At 47.4% G+C, this 28,000-nt stretch overlaps 15 protein-coding genes across 17 annotated transcripts; 7 read left to right on the top strand and 8 right to left on the bottom strand.

Moving 5' to 3' along the window:
- The first annotated feature begins 108 nt into the window (after positions 1 to 108).
- On the top strand, positions 109 to 3,851 carry SPPG_02358 (uncharacterized protein). Its single transcript, XM_016750649.1, has 17 exons — positions 109 to 302; positions 433 to 561; positions 644 to 697; positions 759 to 910; positions 985 to 1,028; positions 1,089 to 1,276; positions 1,360 to 1,569; positions 1,635 to 1,910; positions 1,969 to 2,059; positions 2,116 to 2,286; positions 2,362 to 2,528; positions 2,589 to 2,701; positions 2,767 to 2,881; positions 2,948 to 3,029; positions 3,104 to 3,169; positions 3,251 to 3,363; positions 3,432 to 3,851. Exons 1-17 carry the CDS (start codon positions 132 to 134, stop codon positions 3,804 to 3,806), a joined length of 2,517 nt encoding a protein of 838 aa, XP_016611350.1. The 5' UTR covers positions 109 to 131; the 3' UTR covers positions 3,807 to 3,851.
- Positions 3,852 to 4,115: 264 nt separating this feature from the next.
- SPPG_02357 lies at positions 4,116 to 7,259 on the bottom strand (the record flags this gene model as incomplete). Of its 2 annotated transcripts, XM_016750648.1 has the most annotated exons (12): positions 4,116 to 4,851; positions 4,917 to 5,035; positions 5,097 to 5,460; positions 5,532 to 5,685; positions 5,746 to 6,097; positions 6,152 to 6,265; positions 6,340 to 6,467; positions 6,536 to 6,617; positions 6,673 to 6,801; positions 6,901 to 7,056; positions 7,114 to 7,146; positions 7,233 to 7,259. In XM_016750648.1, 12 exons carry the CDS (start codon positions 7,257 to 7,259, stop codon positions 4,116 to 4,118), a joined length of 2,394 nt encoding a protein of 797 aa, XP_016611349.1. The 2 variants fall into 2 exon arrangements, with proteins under 2 accessions (XP_016611349.1, XP_016611348.1); XM_016750647.1 differs by lacking the exons at positions 6,340 to 6,467; positions 6,536 to 6,617; positions 6,673 to 6,801; ... (1 more) ...; positions 7,114 to 7,146; positions 7,233 to 7,259 and having other exon boundaries at positions 6,152 to 6,327.
- Positions 7,260 to 7,346: 87 nt separating this feature from the next.
- SPPG_02356 (DNA repair helicase rad25) lies at positions 7,347 to 10,800 on the bottom strand. Its single transcript, XM_016750646.1, has 7 exons — positions 10,332 to 10,800; positions 9,670 to 10,258; positions 8,585 to 9,560; positions 8,455 to 8,519; positions 8,243 to 8,366; positions 7,806 to 8,165; positions 7,347 to 7,742 (listed from the first exon to the last, which is right to left on the bottom strand). The coding sequence occupies exons 1-7, from the start codon at positions 10,396 to 10,398 to the stop codon at positions 7,440 to 7,442; spliced, it is 2,484 nt and encodes an 827-aa protein (XP_016611347.1). The 5' UTR covers positions 10,399 to 10,800; the 3' UTR covers positions 7,347 to 7,439.
- Positions 10,801 to 10,805: 5 nt separating this feature from the next.
- On the top strand, positions 10,806 to 11,858 carry SPPG_02355 (uncharacterized protein). Its single transcript, XM_016750645.1, has one exon. The coding sequence runs from the start codon at positions 10,964 to 10,966 to the stop codon at positions 11,672 to 11,674; it is 711 nt and encodes a 236-aa protein (XP_016611346.1). The 5' UTR covers positions 10,806 to 10,963; the 3' UTR covers positions 11,675 to 11,858.
- SPPG_02354 (pentatricopeptide repeat domain-containing protein) lies at positions 11,721 to 14,213 on the bottom strand. The gene has a single exon (XM_016750644.1). The coding sequence runs from the start codon at positions 14,191 to 14,193 to the stop codon at positions 11,941 to 11,943; it is 2,253 nt and encodes a 750-aa protein (XP_016611345.1). The 5' UTR covers positions 14,194 to 14,213; the 3' UTR covers positions 11,721 to 11,940.
- A 142-nt stretch (positions 14,214 to 14,355) lies between these two features.
- SPPG_02353 (uncharacterized protein) lies at positions 14,356 to 15,383 on the top strand. The gene is made up of 6 exons (XM_016750643.1): positions 14,356 to 14,517; positions 14,587 to 14,646; positions 14,730 to 14,798; positions 14,861 to 14,973; positions 15,033 to 15,145; positions 15,216 to 15,383. The coding sequence occupies exons 1-6, from the start codon at positions 14,503 to 14,505 to the stop codon at positions 15,254 to 15,256; spliced, it is 411 nt and encodes a 136-aa protein (XP_016611344.1). The 5' UTR covers positions 14,356 to 14,502; the 3' UTR covers positions 15,257 to 15,383.
- Positions 15,378 to 16,369, bottom strand: SPPG_02352 (uncharacterized protein; the record flags this gene model as incomplete). Its single annotated transcript, XM_016750642.1, has 8 exons — positions 15,378 to 15,458; positions 15,524 to 15,600; positions 15,662 to 15,781; positions 15,851 to 15,887; positions 15,949 to 16,003; positions 16,092 to 16,105; positions 16,167 to 16,218; positions 16,296 to 16,369. 8 exons carry the CDS (start codon positions 16,367 to 16,369, stop codon positions 15,378 to 15,380), a joined length of 510 nt encoding a protein of 169 aa, XP_016611343.1.
- SPPG_02351 (T-complex protein 1, theta subunit) lies at positions 16,253 to 18,929 on the top strand. Its single transcript, XM_016750641.1, has 10 exons — positions 16,253 to 16,638; positions 16,715 to 16,805; positions 16,872 to 17,008; positions 17,067 to 17,211; positions 17,279 to 17,361; positions 17,418 to 17,589; positions 17,649 to 17,797; positions 17,866 to 18,039; positions 18,105 to 18,665; positions 18,731 to 18,929. Exons 1-10 carry the CDS (start codon positions 16,582 to 16,584, stop codon positions 18,794 to 18,796), a joined length of 1,635 nt encoding a protein of 544 aa, XP_016611342.1. The 5' UTR covers positions 16,253 to 16,581; the 3' UTR covers positions 18,797 to 18,929.
- Positions 18,930 to 19,558: 629 nt separating this feature from the next.
- On the bottom strand, positions 19,559 to 20,936 carry SPPG_02350 (ATP synthase complex assembly protein ATP12). Its single transcript, XM_016750640.1, has 6 exons — positions 20,792 to 20,936; positions 20,620 to 20,728; positions 20,408 to 20,559; positions 20,245 to 20,345; positions 19,848 to 20,185; positions 19,559 to 19,782 (listed from the first exon to the last, which is right to left on the bottom strand). Exons 1-6 carry the CDS (start codon positions 20,891 to 20,893, stop codon positions 19,706 to 19,708), a joined length of 879 nt encoding a protein of 292 aa, XP_016611341.1. The 5' UTR covers positions 20,894 to 20,936; the 3' UTR covers positions 19,559 to 19,705.
- Positions 20,937 to 21,043: 107 nt separating this feature from the next.
- SPPG_02349 (NADH-ubiquinone oxidoreductase 19.3 kDa subunit, mitochondrial) lies at positions 21,044 to 22,193 on the top strand. Its single transcript, XM_016750639.1, has 2 exons — positions 21,044 to 21,239; positions 21,314 to 22,193. Exons 1-2 carry the CDS (start codon positions 21,151 to 21,153, stop codon positions 21,963 to 21,965), a joined length of 741 nt encoding a protein of 246 aa, XP_016611340.1. The 5' UTR covers positions 21,044 to 21,150; the 3' UTR covers positions 21,966 to 22,193.
- On the bottom strand, positions 22,104 to 23,482 carry SPPG_02348. 2 transcript variants are annotated; one of them, XM_016750638.1, is made up of 5 exons: positions 23,164 to 23,482; positions 22,751 to 23,016; positions 22,532 to 22,693; positions 22,343 to 22,449; positions 22,104 to 22,265 (listed from the first exon to the last, which is right to left on the bottom strand). In XM_016750638.1, exons 1-5 carry the CDS (start codon positions 23,252 to 23,254, stop codon positions 22,229 to 22,231), a joined length of 663 nt encoding a protein of 220 aa, XP_016611339.1. In that variant the 5' UTR covers positions 23,255 to 23,482; the 3' UTR covers positions 22,104 to 22,228. The 2 variants fall into 2 exon arrangements, with proteins under 2 accessions (XP_016611339.1, XP_016611338.1); XM_016750637.1 differs by having other exon boundaries at positions 22,532 to 22,678.
- A 163-nt stretch (positions 23,483 to 23,645) lies between these two features.
- Positions 23,646 to 24,811, top strand: SPPG_02347 (40S ribosomal protein S11). Its single transcript, XM_016750636.1, has 3 exons — positions 23,646 to 23,734; positions 24,056 to 24,429; positions 24,492 to 24,811. The coding sequence occupies exons 1-3, from the start codon at positions 23,723 to 23,725 to the stop codon at positions 24,574 to 24,576; spliced, it is 471 nt and encodes a 156-aa protein (XP_016611337.1). The 5' UTR covers positions 23,646 to 23,722; the 3' UTR covers positions 24,577 to 24,811.
- SPPG_02346 (uncharacterized protein) lies at positions 24,779 to 26,046 on the bottom strand. Its single transcript, XM_016750635.1, has 3 exons — positions 25,642 to 26,046; positions 25,530 to 25,561; positions 24,779 to 25,378 (listed from the first exon to the last, which is right to left on the bottom strand). Exons 1-3 carry the CDS (start codon positions 25,993 to 25,995, stop codon positions 24,838 to 24,840), a joined length of 927 nt encoding a protein of 308 aa, XP_016611336.1. The 5' UTR covers positions 25,996 to 26,046; the 3' UTR covers positions 24,779 to 24,837.
- A 128-nt stretch (positions 26,047 to 26,174) lies between these two features.
- Positions 26,175 to 26,920, bottom strand: SPPG_02345 (histone H2B). Its single transcript, XM_016750634.1, has 3 exons — positions 26,804 to 26,920; positions 26,424 to 26,740; positions 26,175 to 26,351 (listed from the first exon to the last, which is right to left on the bottom strand). Exons 1-3 carry the CDS (start codon positions 26,852 to 26,854, stop codon positions 26,321 to 26,323), a joined length of 399 nt encoding a protein of 132 aa, XP_016611335.1. The 5' UTR covers positions 26,855 to 26,920; the 3' UTR covers positions 26,175 to 26,320.
- A 217-nt stretch (positions 26,921 to 27,137) lies between these two features.
- SPPG_02344 (histone H2A) lies at positions 27,138 to 27,900 on the top strand. The gene is made up of 2 exons (XM_016750633.1): positions 27,138 to 27,406; positions 27,483 to 27,900. Exons 1-2 carry the CDS (start codon positions 27,256 to 27,258, stop codon positions 27,740 to 27,742), a joined length of 411 nt encoding a protein of 136 aa, XP_016611334.1. The 5' UTR covers positions 27,138 to 27,255; the 3' UTR covers positions 27,743 to 27,900.
- The last annotated feature ends 100 nt before the right edge of the window (positions 27,901 to 28,000 follow it).

The following is a 28,000-nucleotide window of genomic DNA, read 5'->3' as shown; positions in this document are numbered from 1 at the left end:
TCCTGGCGATGAAGCAGCATTCAGAACGCGCTTGCGTGAGCAGTCACGTGGCTACGCGATTTGAACCGTAAGTTGGACCGGAGCTGCAAATGCTGAAACGACATGAAATGGTGCTGTGATCGCATGCAAAGATGAATGTTTTTTTCCAAGGATACTCGGCATTAAGAGGCGATAAAGGTACTCCTCAATCTGGGGCGGAAACGGTTCATAAGCTATGTGACAGAGTGCAGAACTCGACATTGCTGGAGGACCGGAGAGCCGCGGTGATGGGCTTGAAAGGCCTGGCTCGAGACTGGAAATTGGTTAGTAGCAAATGAAAGAGTCCCAAGTCGCAGAGATAGATAGTCTGTTGGGACTGTGGGATTGCGTAGTGTACTGATAGTCCGAATGCAATTTATAAGAAAGTCTACTGATGTTAACACACGTGTGCAGGAAGTAGGGACGAAGGGTATGCCGGTTCTCATCAATGTATTACGGAACGACCGCATGGATGTGGACATTGTAAAGGCCACTGTAGAAACTTTGAATGTGCTATGCACTTTGGATACGCCGAACAAAGGGGTAGGACACGAATGTTTTCTCAACACGGGCTTCAAGGGACGCACCAACGCACTGGGCTAAAACTTTACCTACAACTCCAAAGGGCGCTGACGATCCGAATGACTTAGGTGTCATGTTTACAGAGATTTATACAAAGGTTCGGTCAATGAGAGACGCGTGGGGGGCAAGAAATATACCTGACGACACCGACCCCGCAGGACCCAGCAAACGTCACTTTATTGCTTGACATTTTGGAGGAAGTCGACTTCTATGTCCGGTTTAATACCGTGCAGCTTTTGAGTACGCTTCTTCAAAACACTGGAGCCAGACTGCAAGATTGCATTCTGACGAGTCCACTTGGCATCTCCCGGTAAGTGAACAGCTTCCTGCACAAGGTATGGTCGACCATTTCGGGAATCCTAATACGTGAACTGCATGGAATAGGCTTATTGATTTATTGGATGATCGACGAGAAATTATTCGCAATGGTAGTTGCCCGTGTTTGTTTGCGCGTGGAGCTTATAGAGGTTAACAGATTTGCATGTTAGAGGGCCTCCTTCTTTTGATCGGGCTCACCCAAAACAATGCCGACATCCAGAAAATCATTGCATTTGAAAACGCGTTTGAAAGACTCCTAGGAATTATCTTGGAAGAAGGCGCCACTGACGGTGGTATTATAGTTCAAGACTGTCTGCAGCTGACGCATAACTTGTTGAAGTATAACGTCTCAAATCAGGTATGGGACGACTATTACCTATCGTGGCAAGTGTTACGCTTCCAATTGTGTGTGGTGCTAACTTTTACGGCAATCCCATATAGAACTTGTTCCGCGAAACCAGCTGTATACAGCGAATACCGTCTCTACTCACCGTGCGCACAATGTTACCCGATCGTTCCACACCAGTGGATATTCCACTGTCGCATGAAAGTATCGTATGGGCGGACCAGAAGATCGTGAATGCGGTCTTGGTCCTTGAGCTTGTTAGGATCTTGGCAGCTCCGAAGAATCCAAGTGCAGCGGTAAACCAGGTAATTCGCCGCCTCATAAGTTCTCTCGCAGCCGAGCTATACCTGATGATGGTCTTTGCGTCTAGAATGTCATGAATCACGCAAAGATTGTGCCTGTATTGATAGAAATTGGTCTCTCTGCTCGAATACCTGTCAAAGTCAAAACCCAGGCACTTTATGCTTTGGGTGATGTTGTACGGGGGCACAAGGCAAATCAAGATTTAACGGCACGAAGCACGATTCCTGCCACCTCTGCCGAACGCCGGAACGCACCCCCGGTTCCTACTGTTCTCTATCTGATACAGCTGGCCCTAAATGGAGGAGAATTTCCCTTACGCGCGGCTGCCGCTTACGTCTTTGAGGTGTGGTAATCCACATGATTTCTGAATGTTATGTTGTTACTTACAGATCAATATGTAGTGCTATGTATATAATAACGCCGATGCACAACTAGCAGTGCTTTCAACTCTAACACCACCTCCACCAGACAACCCGAACGCTCAAAGCACAGGTATAAATCCAATGAAATGCTAATCCACATAAAAGTACTGAGGTTGATGACAATAGATAAGCCTGAATCAGCCGGCTCGCTTCTGATCTCATCCATTTTGGACCGGGATGTATCAAGGAAGGACCCCTTTGCAACCTGGTTTGCTGCTACGTTACTCTCACATATCCTCCATGGGAACTCACAATGCCAACAATGGGCGTTGGCGACTAAGCTTGATGACGATGAAGGTAAGGATCAGACGATATAGTATGAATGATGTTCAACGAATTCTTAATAGCCCACTTATCCCACTTCATTTACAGAATCCATATCCTTACTTCATAGATGCATGTTCGCCCTCTTCAACGCCAGCAGCGAGGGATCAGATGTGCGAATTTCAATCGGCATCCTTTCACTCCTTTGCATATGGGTGCACGAGTGTCCAGAAGCTGTGAAGGAGTTACTTACGGAAGGGTCCAACATTCAGTTTGTGGGTATCCTTGAACGAATTCTGAACCTTGACGTACTCAAGAGTTGACGCTTGCCATAGTTGGTAGCGCAAATCAATCAATCTTCAGTTAATCCGCTACTGCAAGGTGTTGCCGCTTTTCTGCTCGGCTTGTTGTATGAGTACAACGACGATTCGGAACCAGAGTTCACTCGGTGTGTTTAAGCTCCGCATAAAATCGTCCGCCAAAAAGATGTGCTGACTCAACGTTGGTTTATAGCGCGAATCTGCAGTCGCTAGTCACAAGCCGTATTGGCGCGGACGTGTATGTTAGTCGCATGGAACGTTTGCGGGAGTCGAAGGAATTGAATAACACTTCTCAACATATTCTGAAGGTATTATGGAACGCTTTTCTTTGAATCCTCGTTCATTCCTAAAGTGCATCATCTATACACTCGTAGAAAGAGACCGCGATAGGACCTGACGGCCAGCCAGAAGTGTTTTTCGACTCTATGTTTGTGGACCTGTTCAAAACCAGTCATGGTACTGTGAGGCTTTTTCTCGTCATAAAACGGCCCTGCCGTTTCTGATGATTCGGGTATTTTTCTGGTCGGCAGATGCAATTGCGAAGGCGATAACGACCGTAACCCCTAGGGGAAGCCCACCGAAAAAGAAGGTTGCGCGTAAGTGGGAAGAGCTTCTTACTTGCTCGCAGTCGGCAGGTGCTTACAGAATGGGTGGAACTTTATCATGTCCCAATGCAGAAGCAGACGAGTCCGTGGTACAATCATATAAAGACATAATAGCAAAACAGGAAAAGGAGCTTACCAAGCTTCGGGAAGCAGTACCGATACTAGAGGCACAGGTCGCTGAGCAAGTAAGATCCTAGCCCTGGCATTCGTACCGGCAAGAAATCCTCATTTTCCTCACTGGTTACAATCTTAGGCAACTGCTTATACACAACAGATCGAATCCCTCCAACGAACCATACAAAATTTGCAAAATGCGTTAAGCGAACAATCCTCCAAGTACGCCGAGCTTGAATCGGAGCAAGAAGACCTTCTTGTTTGCCTTGCGGACCAAGACACTCAGCTGCAAAAATACCGAGAACGATTGAAGGCACACGGCGAAGTGATCGAAGATGAGGATGAGGAAGAAGACGAGGACGGAGATGGGGATGGCAATGGGGAGGAGGAGACAGAGGAGACGCACAGGGAGCCAGATGTAAATGGGGTGAAAGAGCAAGGTCAACCTGTTGCAGAGAGGGATGCCAGCTCCCTCTTTGCGGGGCAGAATGGCACATATGATAATTTTCTGTAGCAACAGCATGGCACCATACATTATTTTTAATTGGCGAGTCAACGCTCACATTTTTAAGATTCGTTGTTTGCTCGCTTCATATTCGTATTGTGGTTGCCACTAACTTGTGCGTCAGCCCCCCACCAAGTACCTTAAGATGCGACCTTGCTGCGTCTTGCTAACTTGACTGTTTGGTATCCGTCCAGAACCTATGCTGCCGGAGACTGGCAGATTCTTCATTGCATCCCTCCTACCCGCGCCAAATGATGGAATTTACAGAGTATTTTCCCTCAATCCATATATACAAAGTTTACAGGAAACCAAAAGACGTCATGCATCATACACGGAATCATGATCATTTTCATACATCTCCTCATCCTCCTTCCCTGCATTTTGGCTTACTCGAGTTCCACCCACATACGATGCAAGGACATGTTCCTCATCTATCGCCCTTTCTGCTAACGTACTGTCCAACAAATGCACTTCCATAGTTCCATCTGCGTATCCGAGCATTATCGTGGCATTTCTGCCTGAAGCCGCCGCCAGATTGGCGTGGGAAACTGTTGATGCAGCTGACACTATGGTCGGACTTAGGGCAAATGTAACAATCCGCCCATTGTCGCCAGTCTTGGTTGCCTTGACCACCTGGGTCGCCTGAGCTTCACTTTCCGATAAATCCCACACATGGAGCGTACCCGTCTCATCCAGCACGTAAAATACAGCCGGCCGATGGGGAGACCACCGTACAAGTCTCACTGGACCTTTAGAAACCGTCCATCTCATGATCGCCGTCGCCTCATTTGCAGCAAACATACCAACCATTCCTGATGTGTATCCTGCCAGAAAAAGTCGAGGATCGTGTGGACAGAAATCCAATGAACTAACACCATCAATTTGGGCTATTGTGGTCTCTTTGAGGTTGTATGTACGTGGGTTGCAGCGATTTCGGAAGCGTGACTCGTGTATAATTGTGCCAATATCTGTACCGACGATAAAGCGATCGATATCATTGGTGCGGAATTTGCAGTCAAGAACTCTCAGGTCGGTTACTGCTGACCGTGTTTGGCTGTTTTCGAGATAGCGATTTAGTATTAGGACTTTAAGCGTCCATATGTCAAAGATTTTATCCACCTGCGTGGGAGGGAGATTTTGAATCCCGTGCTGCGAATGAGCTTCAGTCTACCTCCAATTGCCATACCGAAATCCAACTCCGATGCCGTAATGGATTCACTGCGTAGCTCCACCACAGCCTATGGATACGACGGTTAATCTTGTGCATTTTCAAATTCTAATGCAATCTCGTGAACGTACCCAAATGTGCATCCAACCGCTCTCATCCAATGATGCCACTTGAAACGACTGACCCTCTAGTTCCGATGACACACCAAGAGCCGCATGCCAGTTATCCTCCCTCGCCGGTCGATATTGATGCAACGCCATTATATTTCGAATAGGTTCGTCGTGGGTGCCTTTCAGTGTATATATTCCGCTGGTGCTATAACTAGGGTACCGAAGGAGTATTTCTTGCCCATCAATTATGACTTTACGATGCAACGATGGAGATTCTTGGAGGTTCCAAGCTAGAACGCTACCATCCCCTGTGCCTGCAAAGACCAGATATGGCTTGGTGGGAGCGAAGCAACAACATGTTGGGTCGCCTTCACAAACGAGTACACTGTAGAGAGATGCAAGAGATTTACTTGACAATGCATAGGCGATGAACCAAGCATTTCCACGAGAATTTACCGGTATGGGACCGTTGGGTCGCTCAACTGCCATAAACACAGGATGCCTTTATCGCCGAGGATATCCTTCTCCTGCTCCCCAGATGCCATAGAATAGGCAACCAACAAAAGACGATAATCCGTTGTGGAATAGCAAACGTCGCGAATCTGACGACCTTTGAGAAAGACGTTGGCATCGCTCCCCGTCGCAAATCTTGCGAGTACTGTTTACATACCACTCAAATTTTTCTGTTGTTGAAGTGTAGTAACCCCTTGACTGATATTCAGTGAACTCTGTTCCGCAAAACCACTCGAGATTCCCATCGCTGCTGTGCTCTCCTCCAGTAAAATATCCATAACTTGAGATGACCGCTGTAAAAAGTTTGATAGACGCACTGAATCGACCTTCGCTACGACGTCTAGTATTTTGCTGTTGGATCGCAAATGCCCCGTTGAATGGGTTAATGGATTACCACTGCCAGAATCCGTAAATTGATCGGGAGGACATTGAACCCATTTGACGTCAGTTGGCCATACGTCTGTCTGCATGTCCTGGTCTGTGCGATCTTCATTACTTTGAGTTGCAGCCTTTCCAAATGTTGTAAGTACGAGAATGGTTTTATTTCATCTGCCAGAATTTACCTGTACGGCATTTGAACTTCCAAAATTCCGAATGTACAGTTCATATTCATTCATCGGATGCAAATCGAAGACATCGTAAAAGCAAACATCAAGGGTCACCATATTGCTAAGATCCTGGGGCACTTATTGTTAATTGTCAAAATGCAAACATACACTACGTGCTTATATAAGAAGAAATGATCATCCACCTTTGCTCTTTTTGCCTGTCGCCGTTCAGCATGAGACAAAGTTTTGGCTCTTTGAGCTTGTTTTAACGCATTTTCAAGCCCTACTCTTTTGCGTTGAGGAAGGGCAGAACCAGTCCGCTCCCGCTTTGCTTTAACAATCACATCTTTAGTACGCTTATACGACGCGGAAATCACAACAAAATGATCATCAGCTTACTGAATTGCTCCTCCTCGTACTTTGCACGCTGCTCCTGCCGTGACGATGCTCTTTGATTTTCCGCTTGCAGCGCTTTTTGTACCTGCACTACCTGGTTCATATATGTAGAGTAATCTTCATGAACACATAAATCTCACCTCGCTTATTTCAACTAGTGATTTCTCCCGCAGGATTAGCAAATTCTTTACTACTCCCTCAGGCTGGCTAGGTTTTGGACGCTCCTCATCTTGAAAATCTTCGAAATCTTCAAAATCCTCTTCGTAATCCTTACATCAAAATAGCATAGCAAGTTCTGACGATCAGCGGTATGTTAAAGGAAGGACTGCAGTGGCCCTTTAGATATGCAATCTTTGTGCATGACTTACTTCAAAATCTTCTTCGTAATCATCATGCGACAAGGTCCTCTCCTGTTCACCGCCGTGATTCTCAGATAGCACATCAATGGACTCGGATAGGATTTCTCCTCCGTGGCGGTCACGACGACTTTTGCTATTCTTAACTGTAGTCGTAGGGATGTCTCCCTTTGTCATTGCTGTTAGCTTCGTCAGCTCGGCGTCCAACCATGCATTTTCATCTACCCGCTTCGAGGATGTAGTACGCTTCGAATATGGCTAAAGTGCAAATTCAAAAAATTTGTAAAAGAGGACACATTTACGTTCACATGTTTTCAATGTACTGCTCACCTTTGGACTCATACCTCTGGTGTGTCCTCAAAATCGCGCATCAGTGCAGATCTTGGAGTCACGCGTTACCTAATCATGCTGACATCAAAGCGATACGATCAAAAGTACAAAATGCAATGCCAATCTTCACAACGAATGAAGCGACAGTTTTATGTTTTGAATGAGTTTTATGTATACATGACCAGGATTCAACTTTCTGACGACCGCGCGCGATGAGAATACTATTTCCCTGCCCTCCAACTTTTGAAAAGCGAATGCTTTGTCTTTTCTTTTGCTTTTGCTTCCTCCTTCCTCTGTCTTTCTGCCCTTCTGGCAGCCTCTTCTAATTTCTTAGCCTTACTGCCCCCAAATCGTGGTCTCGGTAAGTCACTTGCTGATCCGTCCTCCTCACCCATTGTATCTCCACTGGCATCGACGCTTAGGCTCCTTATCTGCTCGAGGAGTTCGACCTGTTCCCTTCGACTAGACAGGTGGAGCTTCCCTCGCTCCTCTGGTGGTATCAGTTGCTCAAGATTGGCGACGACCTATGCGGTTACTGGCGTAAGTCAATCGCCATAAATTAATGTTGCAACTGTGATGACCCATACCTTATATTCATAGCCTTGATCGATCAAGAATCTTTTCCTCTTGGCGCTAAATTGAACCTCATCTGTGTCCCTGCTGACTAGTGTGTAGAAACGACTACGGAATCCTTCCTCGTTTCGTCGCTTCGCCCGCAGAATTCGTCCCATTCGCTGTGCCTCTTGTCGACGACTGCCAAACTGACTACTAATTTGTATCAGACACGTTGCTTCTGGTAAATCGAGTGAGGTATCCCCAACTTTGGACAGAAAAACGGTCTGATATGACTGTGGAGTGTCTCCCCTGAACCGCGCGAGGACTACTTGTCGCTCGGAGTGTGCTGTTCCACCATAAATAAACGGCTTGCCCATCTTCTTAGCGTAATACTACATGAGATACGACAAAGAGATGTCAGGCATAACCGTCAAACCGAGAATGTAGGATTTAGGATTTCGCTGCTTACGTCCAACGCAAAAACATTATCAGAAAACACGATGATCTTATCACCAGCAGCCTCTCGCTGTTTGATGAGATATTCGCATGCTTGAAACTTGCTAGGATTCATGACCGACAATAAGCGCCGTTTTCTATGGAGCGAATGAAAAACCAAAAAAAAAGAGAAAACAATGGGCAAATCACATTGAGGTCTTAGAAGAAGCCAATATAATCACATACCCTGGCCGAGACTCAAGGTATTCTTGGTAGAAATCAGACGTCATTCCGCACCATATTTCCGTGGCCTAAATAACAATTGGAGCTGAGTTTGACTGATAAGAAAATAGGCTGCAGGACGCTTTAGGTATACCTCAACTTTGGCAATGTGCCCTCTCTGTGCCAGATCCATCCAATTCGCCTCATACAACTTTGGTCCAATCAAGAAGTTCAAATCTTCGATCTTATCATCCTCACGAACAAGCGTCGCTGTTAGGCCGAGTTTGGTGTGCGCGGAAACCGTGGTTAAAACTCTTCTGAATACGTTGGCCGGGACAACATGGACTTCATCAAGAATCAACAATCCCCATTCTACCGTATTGATCCACTCGATCATGCGGGCGGTTTCCCATGACCGTTTTCCTGAATGAGATATCATCGTGTAGGTAGATACAACGATACCAGCGTCACCGACAAACTTCTTCTTATCATCAGCCGTGAACTTTGCGATCTGTCCCTCTTTGACAGTTGACCAATTGCGGAATTCCCTAGCCCATTGCTCAACAGAAAGGGCATTGGTACAGAGAACCAACGTGCTCTTCTTGACAGTGCAAGCCGCTGTAATTCCGACAAGGGTCTTTCCAGCACCAGTGGGTAGTACAATGATACCCGACCTCGCACGTCCTCCTCCGCCACCGAACATTTTGCTCAAACTTTTTTCTTGATAGTCACGAATCGTTGTTTTTGGACTGAGATCAATATCCAAATTCGGTGTGAGGGCATCATGACGAAAGTCGTACTCTTCCATAAGTGGATAGTCCATGCCAATACAATGCTTTTTGACTTCTTCAACCTGCGATTTCTCAATTTCAAAGGAATGCACAAATTCTGATTCGTCATCAATATCCTCATCCTCATCTAAAGTGATTACGGCTCCAAAGTTATCAGGATTATCGTTACCACCGCTGGTTCCGTTCGTTTTTCCATTCACTTGCTCCGCGAGTTCTTTTGGTTTAGACCCAAAGGATAGAATGGCGTTGTCATCTTCACGCACGACTCTGGCTTTGGCGATATCAAGATTGGATAGCAGCCTTTTCAAGACTTCCGGGTAAGTAGACTCTATGAAATATCTACGGATTGGGCAGCAATGAAATATCAATCAGGACTTCTTCGGGAGATTGATGGCTTTCAATTTCGCCTAGTACTGGCTATAACTGCGTGCTAACTAATCGACCATACCTGTTATCCTTAAGAACTAACTTCACTTTCCCATATGCCATCGTACATTCTTTGATAAAATTTCGCACCCGTTCGGGCAGCTTGACTTTGGAAAACCTTTCCAGTACATCCAAGATGGTGTGCGTTTCCATTCCCACCGAGACAGCAGCATAGAGGGAATAGGCAGTAAGTTTGAATTCATGTACTCGTGCGGGTCGACTGACTGGTTCCGCTATTGTTATGAGAAAGTCCTGTGCCTGGGTGGCAAGTGGAGAGAATGCTTCTAAAATGATACGGCCATCGTCGCAAACCCATATTGGGCGCGTGCGGTGATCGGGCTTCTGAGCCAAAAACGTGTAGTCTTGCGAGAATAAATGGGTCACAGTATCTTTTTGGATATTCTCCCGACTTTCAATGCCAATCTGCTCATCCTCCACCCTCAACTTTGCGAATCTCGAAGGATCGGTATAATGCTCATGAATACGAGCATTCTCATCGCCTTCCTCCGGTGCAGGTATAGCTTGCCCCTGATTCGCAATGTCACTCTTTCGTTTCTTTATGGCATTTCCGTTGACGTAGGTATCCTCAGGAGAAGAACGTTTGGTCGGCACTGTGAAGATATTACCAGAGATGATTCGTCGTAATGCAAAACATGAATAAAGACAGGCAGCCGTAAGACTCACTACGCAGAGTAATCTTCGGCGCCGGTGCCGTCAAGTCAGAAGTCAGCATGTTGCCTTTCTTTGACATATCTTAACGGCCAGGTGTACTACACTAAACTATGCTCCACCTGAAGCCCCCGGCACCGCCGACAACTTTGGATGCAAGCCTTTATGGAGCTGCTGGTGACAGGTTTACGGCAAAGGCGAACCGTAAAGCGGGCTGATAATTTACGACAGTGACCAATGGAGGAATATCAACTGCGAGTTCGGCTAATGCACATATGCGCTGACCCCTGTAGCCATAAACACAACACCAACACCAAATCTTTTAAACCATCAAAAGTGCAGACAAGGAAGCATACGACAGTTTGGTTGCATACAAGGCCAGAATCTGGATATACCCAACAGAGTCACGTGCCTTTCGAAGCGGGTATCCGCTTACCTAACGCGATTCGGTCCGTCACGCATCGTGTTTTTGTTTAAAGTTGCCTTCCATTCCTCCGCTTCTTTTTGCTTGCTTACGACTTTTGCTCCCTTACATTCCCTGGTCTACTGATACGCGTTCTTCCTTCCGGCTATAAAGATGTTTGCTTTTTAGAAATCCGTAAACCGCCGAATCCTCCCCCGTCGTCCATAACTCTCTGCGGTGTACCATGGCGATCTTCACCTACGAACTGGCAATATCTTCCTCTGCCTCAAGACGTGCTCTTGACAAGCGGCAAATCTTCCCGCCTGCGTCCTTAAATCCATTGAAGCCTGGAGGTTCACCTCCTGCGCCATTACCCGTCAATCCTCCGAACATCTCGCCCGCCATTAATCCCGCCAATCCAATCAACAATGTGCCATCGCCCTCTTCAAAACCTGATCTCCCACCTCCTGCTGCGGGAAGCCCCTCGCCGGCACCTGCGCCGCCGGTGGAAACTCCTGCATCGTTGCCTACATTGCCATCGTCCAAGCCAACTCATTCAATGCCATCGGTGAATCCGATACTCCAGTCGACGCCCACGCAGGCTGGAAATACGTTGGCAGCATCGACGATTCCTCCGGTCGCGTCATTTACTCCTCCGGCTCAAACACCTCTTGTGGTCGTTCCCAGCTCTGTGCCTACCCGGCCGGTTACTGCTAATTCTTCCATCGAAGGAAATACGGCCACCACTCTGCTCCAACCTACTATTATTGCTGTAGCTGTTGTTCTTGGAATTGTCGGCGTGTGCGTTGTCATCAGTGTCGTATGGTGCAAACTGAAAGAAAGGAAACGAGCAAAAAAGGGGGAATTTGTTAAACCGCCCAGAGAGTTTCCCTGGGCCATGGAACAGAATTATTCTCAAACTGAGTTGGTTGCAAGCCCGGTGGAACGCGCGTGAAACCATGCTATCGCGCCGGTGATGGCCAAGAATGTGATGTATTGATGTATTTTAGACCTATGAGTGAAACGCAACATGTGGTTAACATAATGTAATTTGTTCTGTTGTAAGTATGTATAAGTGTGATGATAGATAAAGTAAATCTTTCAATATAATGAAAATAGGTTAAACTGAATGACCAAAAGCTTGCAATGGTAGCTACATACAGGAATAAATATCTATACAAGTTCTACGCCGATGTGGGGGATCCATTGTTGCCCATCTAGCTAGTACTTAATCGGGGGTGTATCCAGCAAAGATGTTCCATCCGTAGGCGCCGGAATCCGTGTGTTGCTCGCGGCCGTCATCAATGCCCCAGACTCTTCTACCCAGTTCATCTTCCCCAGTAACTGCTCCACACGCTTGGCCATCGTGTTCAACGCAAACTCACCTGGGACTGTTCCAGCCTTCAATAGGTCGCCAAACACCTCCAGCAAAGCGCGTGCTTCCATCAACTGTTCATAGGTTATGGTTATTCTTTCCTGCTGCGTTATCGAATCACCCCTCCGGGCGCGATCGGCCATTCTCACAAATGCTTGAATGATGTGCTCCCGCGTTGCTGGCTGACTCGGGGTTGGCTGATCTGTCCGAGCTTGTTGTTCGGCATCTCTGTCCGCCGACGTAATACTTTTGGAACTCAGTTTGCTTTGGTTCGTGCTAGACCCAGTGCTTGTGTGTGGGTGGTTCTCAACCATATTTCGCCACTTTTGCTCCATCTCTGCCGCTTCAGGAAAATCACTTTCTGTGCCGCTCCCACCGTCTTCTCTCGCTGATGCTCCATGCTGAACCAGAATCTCGAGGGTAAACGAATTGGGAGGTATCCTTCGCATCCGAAACTCCGTCTCGTACACAGTACTAACTGCTTCAGCCACACTAACCCCACATTTCAAATGTGCGCGCAGCAGTTCGTTGCAAATACCAACTTTCAATCGCCCAAACCGCTCCGCATCCTTGTAGTAAGTTCGGATGACGTCCAAAAGATTCTGCCCTGACTGCGCGTTCCGCACATGGACTCGCATAATCGATATTAATGTCGTCACGTCAGGCGAAATGTGCTTGTCTGTCATCTCCATGTACCATCTTGCTGCCCCTTGAGGATCATTGGCAATTTCATGCACCCTAACTAATGATCGATACACAGGCCGGGTAGGTGATATACCTCTTTGAACCATTTCGGTATAAACAGTCTCTGCTGCTTTTAGATCGCCCTGATAGCCCATGGCGTTGATGAGGACGGCGTAAGATGCAGCGCTAGGAATCAGCCCATACTGATGCATCATATTGAAGTAGGTCCTGGTGCTCTCCAGATCCCCTTGACGCCCGTAAGCATCCATTATCGAAGTGAAAGTAACCACATCTGGAGGGATTCCGCGTTCAAGCATGTCGTGAAATAACTTCAATGCGTCCTCAGGTTTATCGGCCTTTCCGAACATGTTGATAAGAATGTTATAAGTAATAAAATCTGGCGCACAGTAAGGCCGTGAGGAGCTGTCAGCAACACTTTGCATCTCGTTCACGATGGCTACCGCTTTTTCAAGGGCGTTCGCTTTGCTGTAAGCATCCAGCATTGTGTTATAGGTTGCAATATTGGGTACTAGACCGTTCTTCTTGATCAATGCAAATAACTCCTCCGTGCCCTCCAAATCGCCCTGTTTCTTATGAGCCGTCAACAATGCGTTCAAAACTTTTATGGGAGGCTTGCCTCCAGTCTCCAGCAACTTTTCCAAGATGCCATGAGCGCCAGGAATATCCGACACGCTTGCTCGCACATTAATGAGAGCAGAATAGGTGGTGGCATCCGGCTCGATATCGGGTCTCAGCAGCAGTGAGTGGTAGACTTCCTCGGCTTTTTCATACAAGCCTTCTTTTGCGCAACATTTTAGAATTAGATTGTAACTGTTCAAAGAGGGCTGCACACCATCACGATGCATGTGATCCCAGATCTTTGAAAGGCTCTCTATGTCGCCCCGACGACTGTATGCATCGATGAAAATAGCGTAAATATCCTCGGGAACGTGACCTCTTTCGTGGTTAAAACAGTTTGCAATCAAATCATTGAAGACGCTCTTCCATTGATCAACTTCTTCCTTTCCAGGTACGTAGCGACGGTCATTTAGGGGCTCTGCAAGCGCTCGCAACACTAAACAAAACTCCTCTAGAGAGATAGCGTGCAGATACTTTCGGGCCGCGACGATACGATAGTTGGGAAGCACAACCTCGAGATTTCCTTCAATTAATCCACGCCGAAACACCCCGTACGCCCGCTGCACGTCCATGGGTACTGGTCCTAGTGGACGAGCAGCAACAGGACGGTACGGATCTCGCCTACTCGCCCGCTGTTGAGCCTCAGTTTCCCGCTGTGCCTGTGCCCTGGCTGCTGCACGTGCAGCCCGCACGGTAATTGAACGCCGTTGAGTGCTGACAACAGAAGTGAGAAGCTGTCGAATGCACCATCCTTCAGGACACTTGGCGGGTCGCATGCCCGGCGACTTTTAGAAGAGACAAAGTGTATTCTCTAAAGCAGATTGTGTCAACCGTACTGTGGATGAACAAAAACCGAAACCGTCCGTCCAACCGGGAAAAAAAGGCCAAACCGGTTGCCCCAAACCAATCCGCTCCAAAATTAGGTCTCCCAGCACCCAAGGACGCGGTTGTACATGACATCTACCCAAGGTCGATACCTCCGCTAGATTAAACAAAAACCCAATTCACAATCGGGCCTTACAAAGTGCTGTCTCGCACAGAAAGGAAACCGCATTAAACTCCTTTAGAGCTCGAAAGCTGTCGATATGAACGGAGAAGGGGTATGGACCAAGCCATGGCAAGGAGCTCATCACTGCAGTCGACTGACCATTCTGCATCTCGGCATCTAGTTTCTATTTCTCTTCGGAGTGGTGATGGCGGCAGTACTTTTGTTTGCCATGGTGTTTTTCGTAAGTTTGCACAGCTCAATACTTCTTCGAAATGTCCACATCAATCTAGCTCAGCTCGCTGAACTATTATGCAATCCTATCAGATAATAATGTTCTCGGACTTGGAATGCGATTATATCAATCCTATCGATCTGTGCAATAAACTCAACCAGGTAGGTAATGCAACTTTGCGGGAAGGCATCATCCGTACTTAATGCATTTTGGGCGATATCAGTTTGTTCTTCCGGAAAATTTCCTGCACGCATTCCTGTGGCTGATGTTCCTGATCAATGGAAGCTGGATGGCGCTAATACTAAATACTCCCCTCCTCGCATGGCATGTGTATAAGTATGTTGACCACGAAATGTATCGCTGAATAGAATGCATGCTGACATTCATTACCGCAGAATTGTCAACAACCGCCACATGTTCGACGCCACCGAAATCTTCCGGACACTGCCCCAACATAAAAAGGAATGCTTCTTAAAGCTTGGATTTTATCTGCTCAGTTTCTTTTACTGTAAGTTCTCATGAGGTTGCCATGAAATTGTCCGAGATGGATTTTTGACGGTTCTTTTTTTGATACCTAGATTTGTACCGCATGATTCTGGCATTATTAAATGAGGCCTAGTTAGGTTGTCATGTTATGAGGGAATGGGATACCAAATGCTTAATTGTACGTATTGTCCTACTGATGCAATTTCAATGGTCCGTGTAAGCCGGAAGATACTGCGAGAGATCACTATATTGATCTAGGGTCTTGTTTTTGAATTCTCTAATTGTTCGACAAGCCATTCTTCTGTGAGATCCTCCGAATCTGTGAGATCAAAGACCTGCTCGACAAAGTGGGTTAAGAGACTGACAGTAGAACCCGGTTCATATCAATCCCAAGGCGCACCTTGCCGGAAATATCCGTTTGCTGATAGAGATAATTTTTGGTGCTAGCATACAACATCCGATTTGCTGTGCTCGCCGCTGGTGAACTTGATGAGAACATGCGTTCACGGCACTGGCCAGAATACACTTTTCGACTTACCAGCCGGGTTATAATAAACACCAAACAGAGGATATGAAACCCGGCCATCCTTGTGTCGGAGTTCAAAGCTCATCACTAGAAACCTTGGAGTTGTATCGGGAAGGGCATCCGATATGTCCTCTTGAATACAGTACGGAAGTAATTAAAGACCCTCCTTTGCACGGCCAGCACGTGTCCCTAGATCCTCACCAATTGAGGAGTCTTCCAAAAGTTCATCAATAACAACCTGTGTTTGAAGCAGTCAGTAGCGAACTCGCAGGTGACGTTACACTGAGAAAGCGTTGTACCTTCAGATGAGGTACATCAATCTTCAGAATGAGCGCCGCGTTCGTCTTGGACTTTCTGACATGTTGAAGCAATAGATGTTAACCAATGTGTTGGTGGAGAAAAGCGAATCAACTCTAGAATCTTTTTTGCTTCCAGGACTGACCTAAATCGAAAAGCCTAAAGTATGATCCACTAGTGAGTAGGTGGTATTGAAGGTTGTGAACTGTTTTACGCGCACCTTCACCGCCTCAATGACGTCTGCTGGAACGTCACAAGTATTGTCAACTGTGCTAGTGTTACTCTAGAGAAATGGATTTGAAAGCATTATAATCCAGCACCGCAAGTCAAAGGTCGAGAAAACGCCCACCATGACGATGATTGTTGCAAGACAAGTTGGAATATCAGTGAACCATCGACTTGTCCGCTGTCTAACCTAAGCATTTTGCGGCACAGCGACCTTCCGGACTCGTTGATTCGGACGCCCATTTAATATTCGTTGCCAGGAACGACAAGTGGGACGCAGCAAACCCACCCTTGATCTCTTTTACACGCGACACTTTTGATCTCGTTTCAACGTCTAGCTTCACTTTACTCCAATATCGCGCTGTCAGTCTGATAGTCCTATACAGATTCTTCATTGAAGCTTCCTCAAAATGGCAATGAAAATCCCCAAGTCTGGGTTTACCCAGCTACTCAAGGATGGGTACAAGGTAGGCGGTATCAGCGGGATGTCGTCGTTGTTTCGCGCTTATTAACCTCATCTTCTTGCGAATATGACAACAAAAGCACATGCAAGGGTTGGACGAAGCTGTCTTTAGGAACATTGCCGCTATCAAGGAGTTGACACAGATCACCCGCACTTCGCTAGGACCTAATGGTACCGCGTCAAAGACGGCGAGATGTTCCTACGTGTGGTGTGCTAATCGCTGCTATTTCTGAATAGGACGGAATAAGATGGTCATTAATCACTTGGAAAAGCTTTTCGTAACCAATGACGCTGCCACGATCATTCGGGAATTGGAAGTTATCCATCCTGCCGCAAAACTTCTTGTGATGGCGTCCCAGCAACAAGAGGCAGAGGTAGAGGACGATGCTGTAGGATGTAATCATATTAAGTTGGTAACGGTTATCTCTTTAGGTGGGAGACGGCACGAACCTTGTCATCGTTTTTGCCGGCGAGCTTTTGCAGCAAGCAGAGTACTTGCTGCGCATGGGCCTGCACCCAAGCGACATCATTGAAGGTTACCGAGTGGCAAGCAAGAAGGCTTTGGAGATTATAGAAGGTAGAGTTCGGAGGATCAATGCGCATTGTACGACTGGCACTCAATTGGCGCTACTTGCGCACTTTAGGTCTTGCCATTGATACGGTGAAGGATGCTTCGTCAGAGGCGGAACTGACGAAGGTTGTTCAAACTGCTATTGCATCGAAGCAGGTATGTCAAAGTGCGCGACTGGCTCGTTGACTAATATGTATTAACTTGTGAAATAGTATGGTTATGAAGGTTTACTGGCCCCCTTGGTTGTCGAGGCTGCCTTGACGGTTATGCCCAAGAACCCAGCAAACTTTAATGTTGATAGTATCCGAGTGGTCAAGATTCTTGGAGGGAGTATTCACGATACTAAAGTAGTCAAGGGAATGGTCTTTGGACGCGAACCTGAAAGTACGCGAAGAGTCTCATTCGCTTTAAAGACGAGTCATTGATCTCACTCTCCCCTCCAGGTGTGACCACAAAGGCGACCAAGGCCAAGGTGGCCATTTTCACCTGCCCGCTGGACGTTGCCCTGACTGAGACCAAGGGAACAGTTCTGATACATAATGCTTCGGAAATGCTCAACTTCAGCAAGGGAGAAGAGTCAAAGTTGGAAGAGGTGAAGAACGTTCAGTTCTTTTGCTACATAACGGAGAACGCCCAATTCACAACTGAATGTGTCTGTAGGTTATCAAGGAGATTGCGGACTCCGGCGTTAAGGTGGTCGTGACAGGCAGTGGAGTGGGCGAATTGGCGCTCCACTTTCTGAACCGATACAACCTGTTGGCGTTGAAGGTCTTGTCCAAATTTGACCTTCGCCGACTCTGCCGTGTGACTGGAGCAACAGCACTTACTCGTTTGGTACGTCAAATGCATTTTGCCCAGGCTAAAGCACACACGTGGGGTGACCGATCTTGATGTGGCAGGGTGCACCTATGGCCGAAGAAATGGGTTACTGTGAGGTCGTGGAGACTGTCGAAATTGGTAGCGATCGTTGCACTGTATTCAGACAAGAAGAGGAGGCAACCAAAACAGCGACCATTGTGATTCGCGGCGGTACTCAAAATGCGATTGATGATATAGAACGGGCTATTGATGACGGGGTCAACGTTATCAAAGCTGTGGCAAAGGACAACCGGTTATTGGCTGGTGCTGGGGCTGCGGAAATTGAGATTGCGAGACAATTACAATCAGTGGCCGAGAAAACGGCTGGACTGAATCAATACTCGATCAAGAAGTTTGCGGAAGCGTTGGAGGTCATCCCAAGAACGCTTGCTGAGAACGCTGGTTTGGACAGCACCGAGATCATTTCAAAGCTATATGCTGCTCACGCACAAGGAAAGGCAGCGGCAGGAGTGGACATTGAGAGCGATGAGAATGGACTGATTGACGCAAAGGAACATGAAATCTTTGACGCGTTTGCTCCAAAACACCATGCCATCCGAATGGCGACACATGCTACCTTGACGGTGTTGAGTGTGGATCAGGTGAGCAGGGAATTGACTAGTATGCTTGACAGAACTAGAATCACTAACGTCCCATTTTTTTTCAGATTATTATGAGCAAGCCTGCTGGAGGGCCAAAGGTCAAGGAAAACAAGGACTGGGATGAGGACTAAAGAAGGATTGTACAAAGAACCAAAGCGCGGTGACTGTATAGCTTGGATGAAATAATATGATTTGGCTTGTATAGTGTGCACCTGTCTTTAATCAAAAACAAACATGGTGTTGTTGCCATCCTTTCTGAACTGATCGTGATTGGTCTTATGTAATACAGTCCACCCACCGCGTATGTGACTGCTGGTGGCAAGAACCTTCTAGAAATGACATGTTCTCACGGCAACAGAGTCAGCCAATCAAATGCATTTTTCATTTTTCAATCTGCGCCACAGCGCAGTTCTCCATCGCCTATAAAAAAGCGCCGTTCCCCGTCCCCCCTCCTGTTTTCTTTAATCCTCTCAGGCCTTTTGGCTAAGATCAAGTGTAGTATCTGTTCTATTCAGTCTGATAACTGAATCTGTTCACATTGTGGACAATTGTTATCAAACTAATTTTTGAATTCCGCTGGGAGTTGATGGGCTTGCCCTAGACGCCTGGCACGGGTGTCCCCAGTCTTGCACTATCTCTGGGTGACGCCGAGGGCCTTTAAAAAGGAAGAAACAATGTCGTATGAATGTCGTAGAAGAATGGCCAATGATGTCCAAAAAGGTTGAAGGCTGTTATGTCGTAAAGCAAAGGCAACGTTTGACATTGCCTCTATATCCTCCGCAGAACTCATGTTTGCATACCACTGCCGCTTACTCACCGGCGTTGCCGTTGCCAACCACCACTAGTCATCAGTGCTTAACATTGCTTAACGTGTGCCCAGTACACTACCACATTTTCACAAAATAATATGAGGGAATGTCATCCCCTTTGACATGTTGCAATAAATATACTCTACAATGATTATGAAAGGTATGGCAGAAGCAAATACAGCTACGCTATAGCAACCCAATTAGACGTCTGTGCACCAAACCCCCTTTCCTTTAGCTGGCCACTTTCAGCAAGCTGCATGCAACGGCTCCAAGCTGTCGAGTCAGATCCTCTCTATCTACATCATGGCCTGTCATCAAGGTCAAATAAGTGTCTGGGCCAATTCCGTGTGACGAAAAGTGGTGTAATACGTACTGTCTTCCACTTCTCCCCATCGATCAATTTGATGCAATACTTCCAGGCGGGCGGCCTTGGCGGCGTCTTCTACCGTTATCCTCCTCCGGACCAATGCCAAGGCAACAATAAATGATTTACTGCTTAATACTGCCTTCTCAAATGCTGCCAGCGTGATCAAGTCAAAGTCTTCCAAGATGGACCGCAATTTTGTTACCACCTCTTCCGGTTGACGAATGGATAGGATACCATTGGTTGTCTTAATGTCCAAACCATACTCTTCTTTCATCCATGCCATGAGCGGTCGCCAGTGTTCATCTTGGAGTTTGACAAAGGAGTCGGGGTAGTCTTGATAGTAGCTACGCCCACATCATCAGATATCAAAACAAAACTCTTGCACAATCTCAAAAGACCTTACCAAATCGAGTCCGTGTGCACATATCGAAGCAAATTATCAATTACACCTTGTCGTGTTGCTTCATCGGAAAGTCCGTCGATGGATCGGACAATAATCGAAGTCTACAATGCTTTGGTAAACAATTTGATCTCCACCTCGTTACCATCCGTAAAATAACCCTCACCAATGGCAGAGAGTAAGATTTCAACAATTTGGCCTGGCCCTCCCATTCTCCAGCGACAAGAAGGGCGAGCAGTTTCCTACTCGCGGGGATCACCAACGGATTTCCATCGGGGGTCTTCATGCTTCGTCCGTCCAAAGTGACGTGGAACTGATCTGCAAAGAGGTTTTAGTACATTTTTTGTTTTACAAGATTCTTTTTTGCCTCAGACCTACCGTCCACGGGCTTGATCGCCACCTTCTTCCAAAACCTCGCTAGTTGCCCGGCTTTTGGGGCATACTTTGCTGCCGGATTCTCAACCTCCGCGGCCTCAGTTGAGTAGAGCTTGAAGAGAAGAAAATGCATTAGTTTGCAAAAGACTAAATTACTGCACGTTCCAAGTCAAACCTTGTGGAAAGCACTAGGGGCAGAGCGCACAACGGGGCGCAAGTGAGCGTGCTGAATGCGGTGCACCCGGAGAGCGCGGAGAGAGCGCAAACAGGAGGTCATGTTGCCGAAACTAGGGTTGCTAATGTCTGTAGCAAGATCCTACAACGACCTCAAAGCTCGTCGTTTGGCATCGTGCTGCATGTGCCACCCGTCACCTTGGCAACTAGTAACTCGATTATAAATCTACAGCTCAACAATAATTTAGAACCCGACATTTCTTGAGGGCGCGGTGGGTATCGGGAAGACAAAGGGCGACCAAGAACCTCTTTGCGTTTGTTGCTCGACAGCAAATCTTCAAGAACAGATTCAAGTAAACGATGGTTGTTCCAGCTATTCGGACTCCGCTGTCTTCTGCGCTGGTGGTGTCCCAACGCCAGGCAGCATGTATAGGGATTGGGGCCGTCGGGTAAGGGTTTGTTACATCCCAAGGATGACGTTGACAAACGCAGTTGATTCTGACTTCGTCCCTCGTACCAATAGTGCTTCGTCACCTGCCCTTGTTCAGCAATCCCGCTCCTTCACTCAAACGCCCCCGTCCGAGTCTATCTCTCAGATTGTTGCCCAAATGCGCGCAAAAGGTGGACCTACCTCTTTCAACGATGCGGACGTCAAGAAGCACCTACAGCCTGTCAACCCCTATAATCTTCCAAAGGTTGCCAATAATGCCGCTGAGTGGGCGCTTACGACCATTGACGGATTAATCAACTGGACTCGTACTTCTTCCATTTGGCCCATGACCTTTGGTTTGGCGTGTTGCGCTGTCGAGATGATGCACATGGCTGCGGCTCGGTATGACCAGGATCGAATTGGTATTGTCTTTCGTGCTTCTCCTCGTCAATCAGATGTGATGATTGTGGCTGGGACTCTGACGAACAAGATGGCCCCCGCGCTCCGAAAGGTTTACGATCAAATGCCCGAGCCTCGCTGGGTTATCTCTATGGGCAGTTGCGCCAACGGAGGTGGATACTATCACTACAGTTACGCAGTGGTCAGGGGTTGCGATCGTATTGTGCCGGTGGATGTGTATGTACCGGGTTGCCCGCCCACGGCTGAAGGATTATTGTACGGTGTTCTCCAGTTGCAGAAAAAGATGCGGAGGGAGCGTGTGACCAGAATGTGGTACAGGAAATAAGCAAGACATATATTTGAAGCAATACAACACGAGCGGACTTTGATTACACATTTATAGGATACTAGCTTGTACCCGTACCAAATCCGCTGAATTTATGTAAATGAAAAACATTGATCATACCCAAACAATGCGTCTCGTTCTCGGATAACAAACAGAGGATTCTATTGTTCAAGGGTGACCGTACACTTCCGTATCAGCCAGGAATATATATTATTTTTAATCTCGCGATCATATTATACATGGTCGAGATATTATTAGGGATTCTACGCTGGAAGTTGGAACTTTTTGCCCTTCAGGACTCTATAAAAGTGTACCCATTGAGTTTGCCGTTGAAATCATCTCGTACATGCCTCATGAGGCACGATGCCGTCACTCACCTCGTGAGGTATACGTAGAAGAAATCGCAGTACAGCCCCGTCTGAACGAGGCCCGCCAAAACTGGGATCCATTCTACATGGCCCTTTTCGGTAAAATACCGGTAAATCTACAGAAAGATGGTCACATTAGCATATGTAAAATCAACATGGGCAAGGCACTATGGCCGCCATATATTACCGGATACATACCCAATTGAAGATGTACAATCCACGGTAGGCACCCAAGGCAAACAGGTAATGCGTTGTAATGGTCTCAGCTTCTCCCGTTCGGGTGAGCTGGAAAAGCTGTGGTAGGATAGCCACCGATTCCAAGTATATTGAAAAGGCCCAGAAGATCTGCATAATTCGTATCTTCCAATGTTGAATTTGCATAAAGTGCACTCTGAAAGCACGTGTTTGGCATCTTACCTCAATTGGATCGAAACCTTTTGCGTAGTTGAAGATCAACGCCAAAAGTGCACAAGGAGCGACAAGATACTCGACGCGCAACGTGTCGAGATTTGGGTCCCATGTTGCTCGGAACCGCACTTTCATCAGATAAAGGATGTAGAACGATGTGCCAATGAAGAATATCTTCATCAGAGTGTTGTATAATGACACATAGTGCGTGACGAGATCCAAGTATCGGGCGCAAAAGACGCCAGCATACAGTGCTTGTGTTTTGAAGGAGATTCCTGGAAAGTGAAGAGAGAGTGAGAGGGATGGTAAGTGAGGCATGCTACAGATTTGCACAGTCTGTCCGAGTTTTTATATGCTCTCGCCCAAAGGCTCGCCAATTTCGCGCTCATCACAACCCGATTCTCAAGAGGATAAGCTCTTACCTGCCGCAGACCGCGTCTTTGTAATCTTTAGCAGTAGGATCACGATTGAAGCCAAATGCATCAAATCCGCAACGAGTCGAAAGATATTCATCTTTGTGACCTAGGGCAAGTCGCCGACAATGGACAATATCGCGGGATGGCTGCCTAGTACAGCAAGCAACTCTAGTGGTTTTCGGCGAAGCAAGGAGGAACTTGACTCCAAGTTGAATTTGTAGCGGTGCGCGAGCTCTTGAAGATCTGGTGTGAATTGTCCGCGCTATCCTGCCTAATTGCTCGAACTCCCCATGTCCCAAATCGGCAGTTCCGGTCGTTGCAAGTCCACGTTCCAATATGCGTTTCGATTCTTTGACGTAGTCCGCTCATGTCACGTGCAGTCAGGTGCAGTATACAATTATTCCTTTTTGAGCGAACAGCCAGCCAATCAGAATCGTCTGGCAGGATACAAGCCACGTCCAGCAAAAAATGGATTTCAAGTGTGTTGCAGGAACAAGCTCTCGTTTTTCCCTCCTCTTTGACCAGCTCTCAGACCGTCCCTACCTTTCACGACAAGCGGACAAAAATGGCTGAGCAGGTGGGTAATGCAGATGGCGAGGACGGTGGTATTGATGGGGAAGGAGTTGGAATGGGTTGCGGAGGGGGGACCGTGGAGATTGTAGGCCATGTGATGAAGGGTGGTGCAAGGTGTTGTGGACTGGAGCAAGAGTTGGGAGGAGAATCTTCTACTACCCATTCGATTGAAAAAGGCGGTGAATCCATTGATTTTGAGAGACCGAGTCTGATCCTGGGATTCTCATATGCAAGAGAGGATTCCATAGCTTGAATGAGGGACAGGTGTCATTTTTGGAAGTGAACGCGCACTGATACGCTTTTGCTACGCTCTTCCTCTTCGCAGACACAAAAGGCCTTCCAGAGCCAGATCGGCATCTTCCAGAACCCCAAGCTCACGGGCAAGAAGAGGACCGTCCGCCGGTGGTACAAGGATGTCGGTCTTGGCTTCAAGACACCCCGTGAAGCCATCGAAGGTCACTACATTGACAAAAAGTGCCCCTTCACGTCCGACAAGGTCAGCATCCGTGGTCGTATCTTGACTGGCGTTGTCATCTCCGTTGGCAAGATGGAGAGGACCATCATCATTCGTCGTGAGTACCTTCACTACATTCCCAAGTACAACCGTTACGAGAAGCGCCACAAGAACTTGGCTGCCCACATGTCCCCCTGTTTCGTCGGTGTGGAGGTTGGCGATGTTGTGACTGTTGGCCAGTGCAGGTAAGGATTTAGTTGATATTGTCAGTGATTCAAATGGATCAGGCATTTATCTGGTTTGTTAGGCCCTTGTCCAAGACCGTCCGTTTCAACGTTCTCCGTGTCCAGAAGAAGATTGTGAAGGGTGCCAAGTCGTTCGCAAAGTTCTAAGTTCATCCCATAGAACTATTGTGGATCATGTACTATAATAAATCTTGTGCGATTTGAACTTGCAGGCCCCTAATTGAATGGTGCTGATACTGGGCAAATGTAGTAGATTCACAGCTCCGCACTAACGCGGGAGTACGGTTGAACAGTTTGCAACCAGATGAGCCATGCACATGTGCAGCAATATCCACAATCTCAAATAGAGCATGGTTGAATAAGAAATACTATTCTGCACGCCAAAACCCTAAGAACATCGTCCAACTTTTACACCTGCATCACGGCAGGTGTGTCCACATCATCATAACTGATGATTTCTCGCTGCACGCCTCCAATCGGTCTATCCAAGTCGCGATGAATTCCTCCACCATTTGCTGGAGGAGCACCTTGTTCAGGTTCGGGTTCTCCGCTCATATAGCGATCCATTTCGTCGTCCAAATCAGTTTTACTTGCTGGGGTTGGACGGCCCCTACCCCGACCACGTCCACGACCACCGGCACCAGCACCCCTCCCAGCCCCGTTTCCTACTCTAGGTCCAAGCCGGTCTTCCAACTTTTGACCTAACCGCGATAAAATGCTCCCCTGGGATTTAGGCCCAAGGCGACTTGTAACTTTTCCTGAGCCGCCCCGGCCGCTTCGTTCCAATAAAGTAATCTTCATCTTCATTCCGTCGAGTTCTCGTTCGTCGAACGTATCGATGGCAACCTGTGCGGCTTCGAGAGTTTCAAAGGTCACTTCGGCATTACCTTCCGACCGGCCAGCATTGTCGTAGAAAATCTTGACATTCTTCACCGGATGACCGAGCGAGCTGCAATATGCAAAGAAAGGAAAGAGTATTCGAGGAATCCATCAATAGATGGGTGGATGAAGAGGAAGGTGAGGCTTCGATTAACGATCGCGTCTCAAAAAGATTTGGGCAAGTGACAACAAATGCTCATATCGGTGCGTTTTGTACCGACCCCATAAGTTCCCAGATGTCCGCTTCCGTAACCTTTGGAAAGCCAAGAAACCAGTTAGTGTCCGTATGAGAGCAAGAATGGTCTGCATATCACAAAGCCGAATAACACGTACATTCCAATGCAAGTTTTCAATGCGAATGCGCGTACTCTCGCTGCTACCTCCTCTCGCAGTTCCTAAAACAGTTCTACCCCGCTGCGCATTCGGACCATCGAAAAGATCGTGTTTCCACTGCCCCTCAACATTTCCCCGAGCATACGGCTTATCTGCATTTCGGTTGCGTCCTCCGCGTCCAGTTCTTGGCGAGCGCGAGAGCGTGTTGGTCACTGAAAACGCTACGTCTTCCCCATCAGCGTTATTCCGCCGCCCTGGACCTCTGAGGTTCCTGCGTCCTCGTCCGCGTCCCCCCCTTCCACGGGATTTTGCGGAAATGATATCCTCAAGGGAAAGATCCATCGGGTCTGACATGATTTACTGATTTACTACAGGAGACAGTTGAATAGATGATGTATAACGAAAGAGTCGGGCGAGGTAGGCGTCAAGAGGAACAGACTTGCAAAGGGACGCATTGCTGTTGCCACGGCAACGCCTGGCAAATATTCACCAATGCGGTATCTATATGACAAAGCAGGAACATGCAAACCAACTTGTAGATTTCAAATTCAAGCAATTTATTATCAACTATTTACAAAACAAAACGTTTGCAGTGCGTTTTGACAAAAACGCGGAATGAAGCCACCGACGGGCGCATGATCCAAATATTATACTATGCAAAAGAGACGGAGCGCGGAGCTTATTTAGCAGACTGGTACTTCGTCACAGCCCTACGGTAGTGGAAAATCGATTGTCAACAATCTGAAAGCAGCAACTTTCATTCAAGCAAGGCGAGTACATACTTGGTACCCTCAGAAACAGCGTGCTTGGCAAGTTCACCGGGAAGAATAAGACGCACTGAGGTTTGAATCTCACGTGAGCTGATGGTGGAGCGCTTGTTGTAGGCAGCGAGCTTGGATGCCTCTCCCGCAATACGCTCAAAGATGTCGTTGACGAAAGAGTTCATGATGGACATGGCCTTGTTGGAGATACCAGTGTCGGGGTGCACTTGCTTCAACACCTTGTAGATGTATGTAGAGTAGGTCTCACGACGGATAGTCTTCCTCTTTGACTTTTCCTTCTTCTCTGTTGCGGGCTTTGCGGGTGCCTTTCCAGCGGGCTGTCAAAGCGGACGATATTAGATTCTGACGTCCTCATGCTTCAAGCTCACGACAAAAGTCACCTTCTTGCCACCAGTAGGGGCTGCAGCAGCGGGAGCTTCCTTGGGTGCCATTTGTGTGTGTGATGGATGAGAGTGGTGCGGGTGAAAGGTCTTGGTCAAGTCGCAAAGTGTTTGTGAAAAAGACGTAGCGGGGGAAGCGCACACACGCCCGCCTTTTATAGACGAAGCTTCGAGCAGGTCATTTAACGATGCTTAGTAGCAATATACAATAAAGCCTAATTGGGACTAATTACGGTCACGTGAAAAACTCACCATGTAGCCTTTTATGGAAATATTGTACACGCTACTAAGCCACTGTAATATCGGCCTCATCGTCTCCGCTTGGAGCATAAAAGGCGACGCTCCTCGCCATTCCCCCAAGTCGTTTTCCGTATTCTGCTACGCTTCAAGCTTTGACGTTTCTCTTCAAGACTCACTCACGACCCTCTCTCTCACGCACACCTTACACAGCAATGGCCGGAGGAAAAGGAAAATCTGGTGCCGAAAAGGTAGCCGCCAAGACCAACTCAAAGTCTCGTTCCGCTCGTGCGGGTCTCCAATTCCCAGTCGGTCGTATCCACCGTCTCTTGCGCAAGGGCAACTACGCGCAGCGTGTCGGAGCTGGTATGTGTCTATATCCGATAAATGATCAACCATAGTGCTTTTTGGTCCATAGGCTAAGATAAATCATTCTGCATAGGTGCCCCCGTCTACTTGGCTGCCGTTCTTGAGTATCTTGCTGCTGAAATTCTAGAGCTTGCTGGAAATGCCGCTCGTGACAACAAGAAGACCCGTATCATTCCCCGCCATCTCCAGCTTGCCATCCGCAACGACGACGAACTCAACAGGCTACTTGGCAACGTCACAATCGCCCAAGGAGGTGTCCTCCCGAACATCCACTCTGTCCTTTTGCCAAAGAAGACAAAGGGCGCCAAGGGCAGCCAAGGAGAATCTCAGTAAACACCTACTTACACACGCATACACCCTTCATCGGTCAAGACCGATCTTTGATTTTAAAAAACGAAATCAGAGCTTTTCAGCTCTACTTTTTTAGTGTAGATATTTTTGTAAAGGTGCACCTTGGTTTAAATATTGAAGATTTGGCCTTTGTTTCCCCATTGAAGTAACGTTTTTGTTTTTGTTTTTGTTCCGTCGCTTGCAACTGGCACTGCAAATGACTTGAACTGCATTGGGCACATGACTTTTGTCGCGTGTCAT

This window comes from Spizellomyces punctatus, assembly GCF_000182565.1.
Source record: "Spizellomyces punctatus DAOM BR117 chromosome Unknown supercont1.3, whole genome shotgun sequence".
In the NCBI taxonomy this organism is placed as follows: domain Eukaryota; kingdom Fungi; phylum Chytridiomycota; class Chytridiomycetes; order Spizellomycetales; family Spizellomycetaceae; genus Spizellomyces; species Spizellomyces punctatus.
The sequence above is the reverse complement of the archived record's forward strand: the minus strand, read 5'-3'. Positions and strand labels throughout refer to the sequence as shown.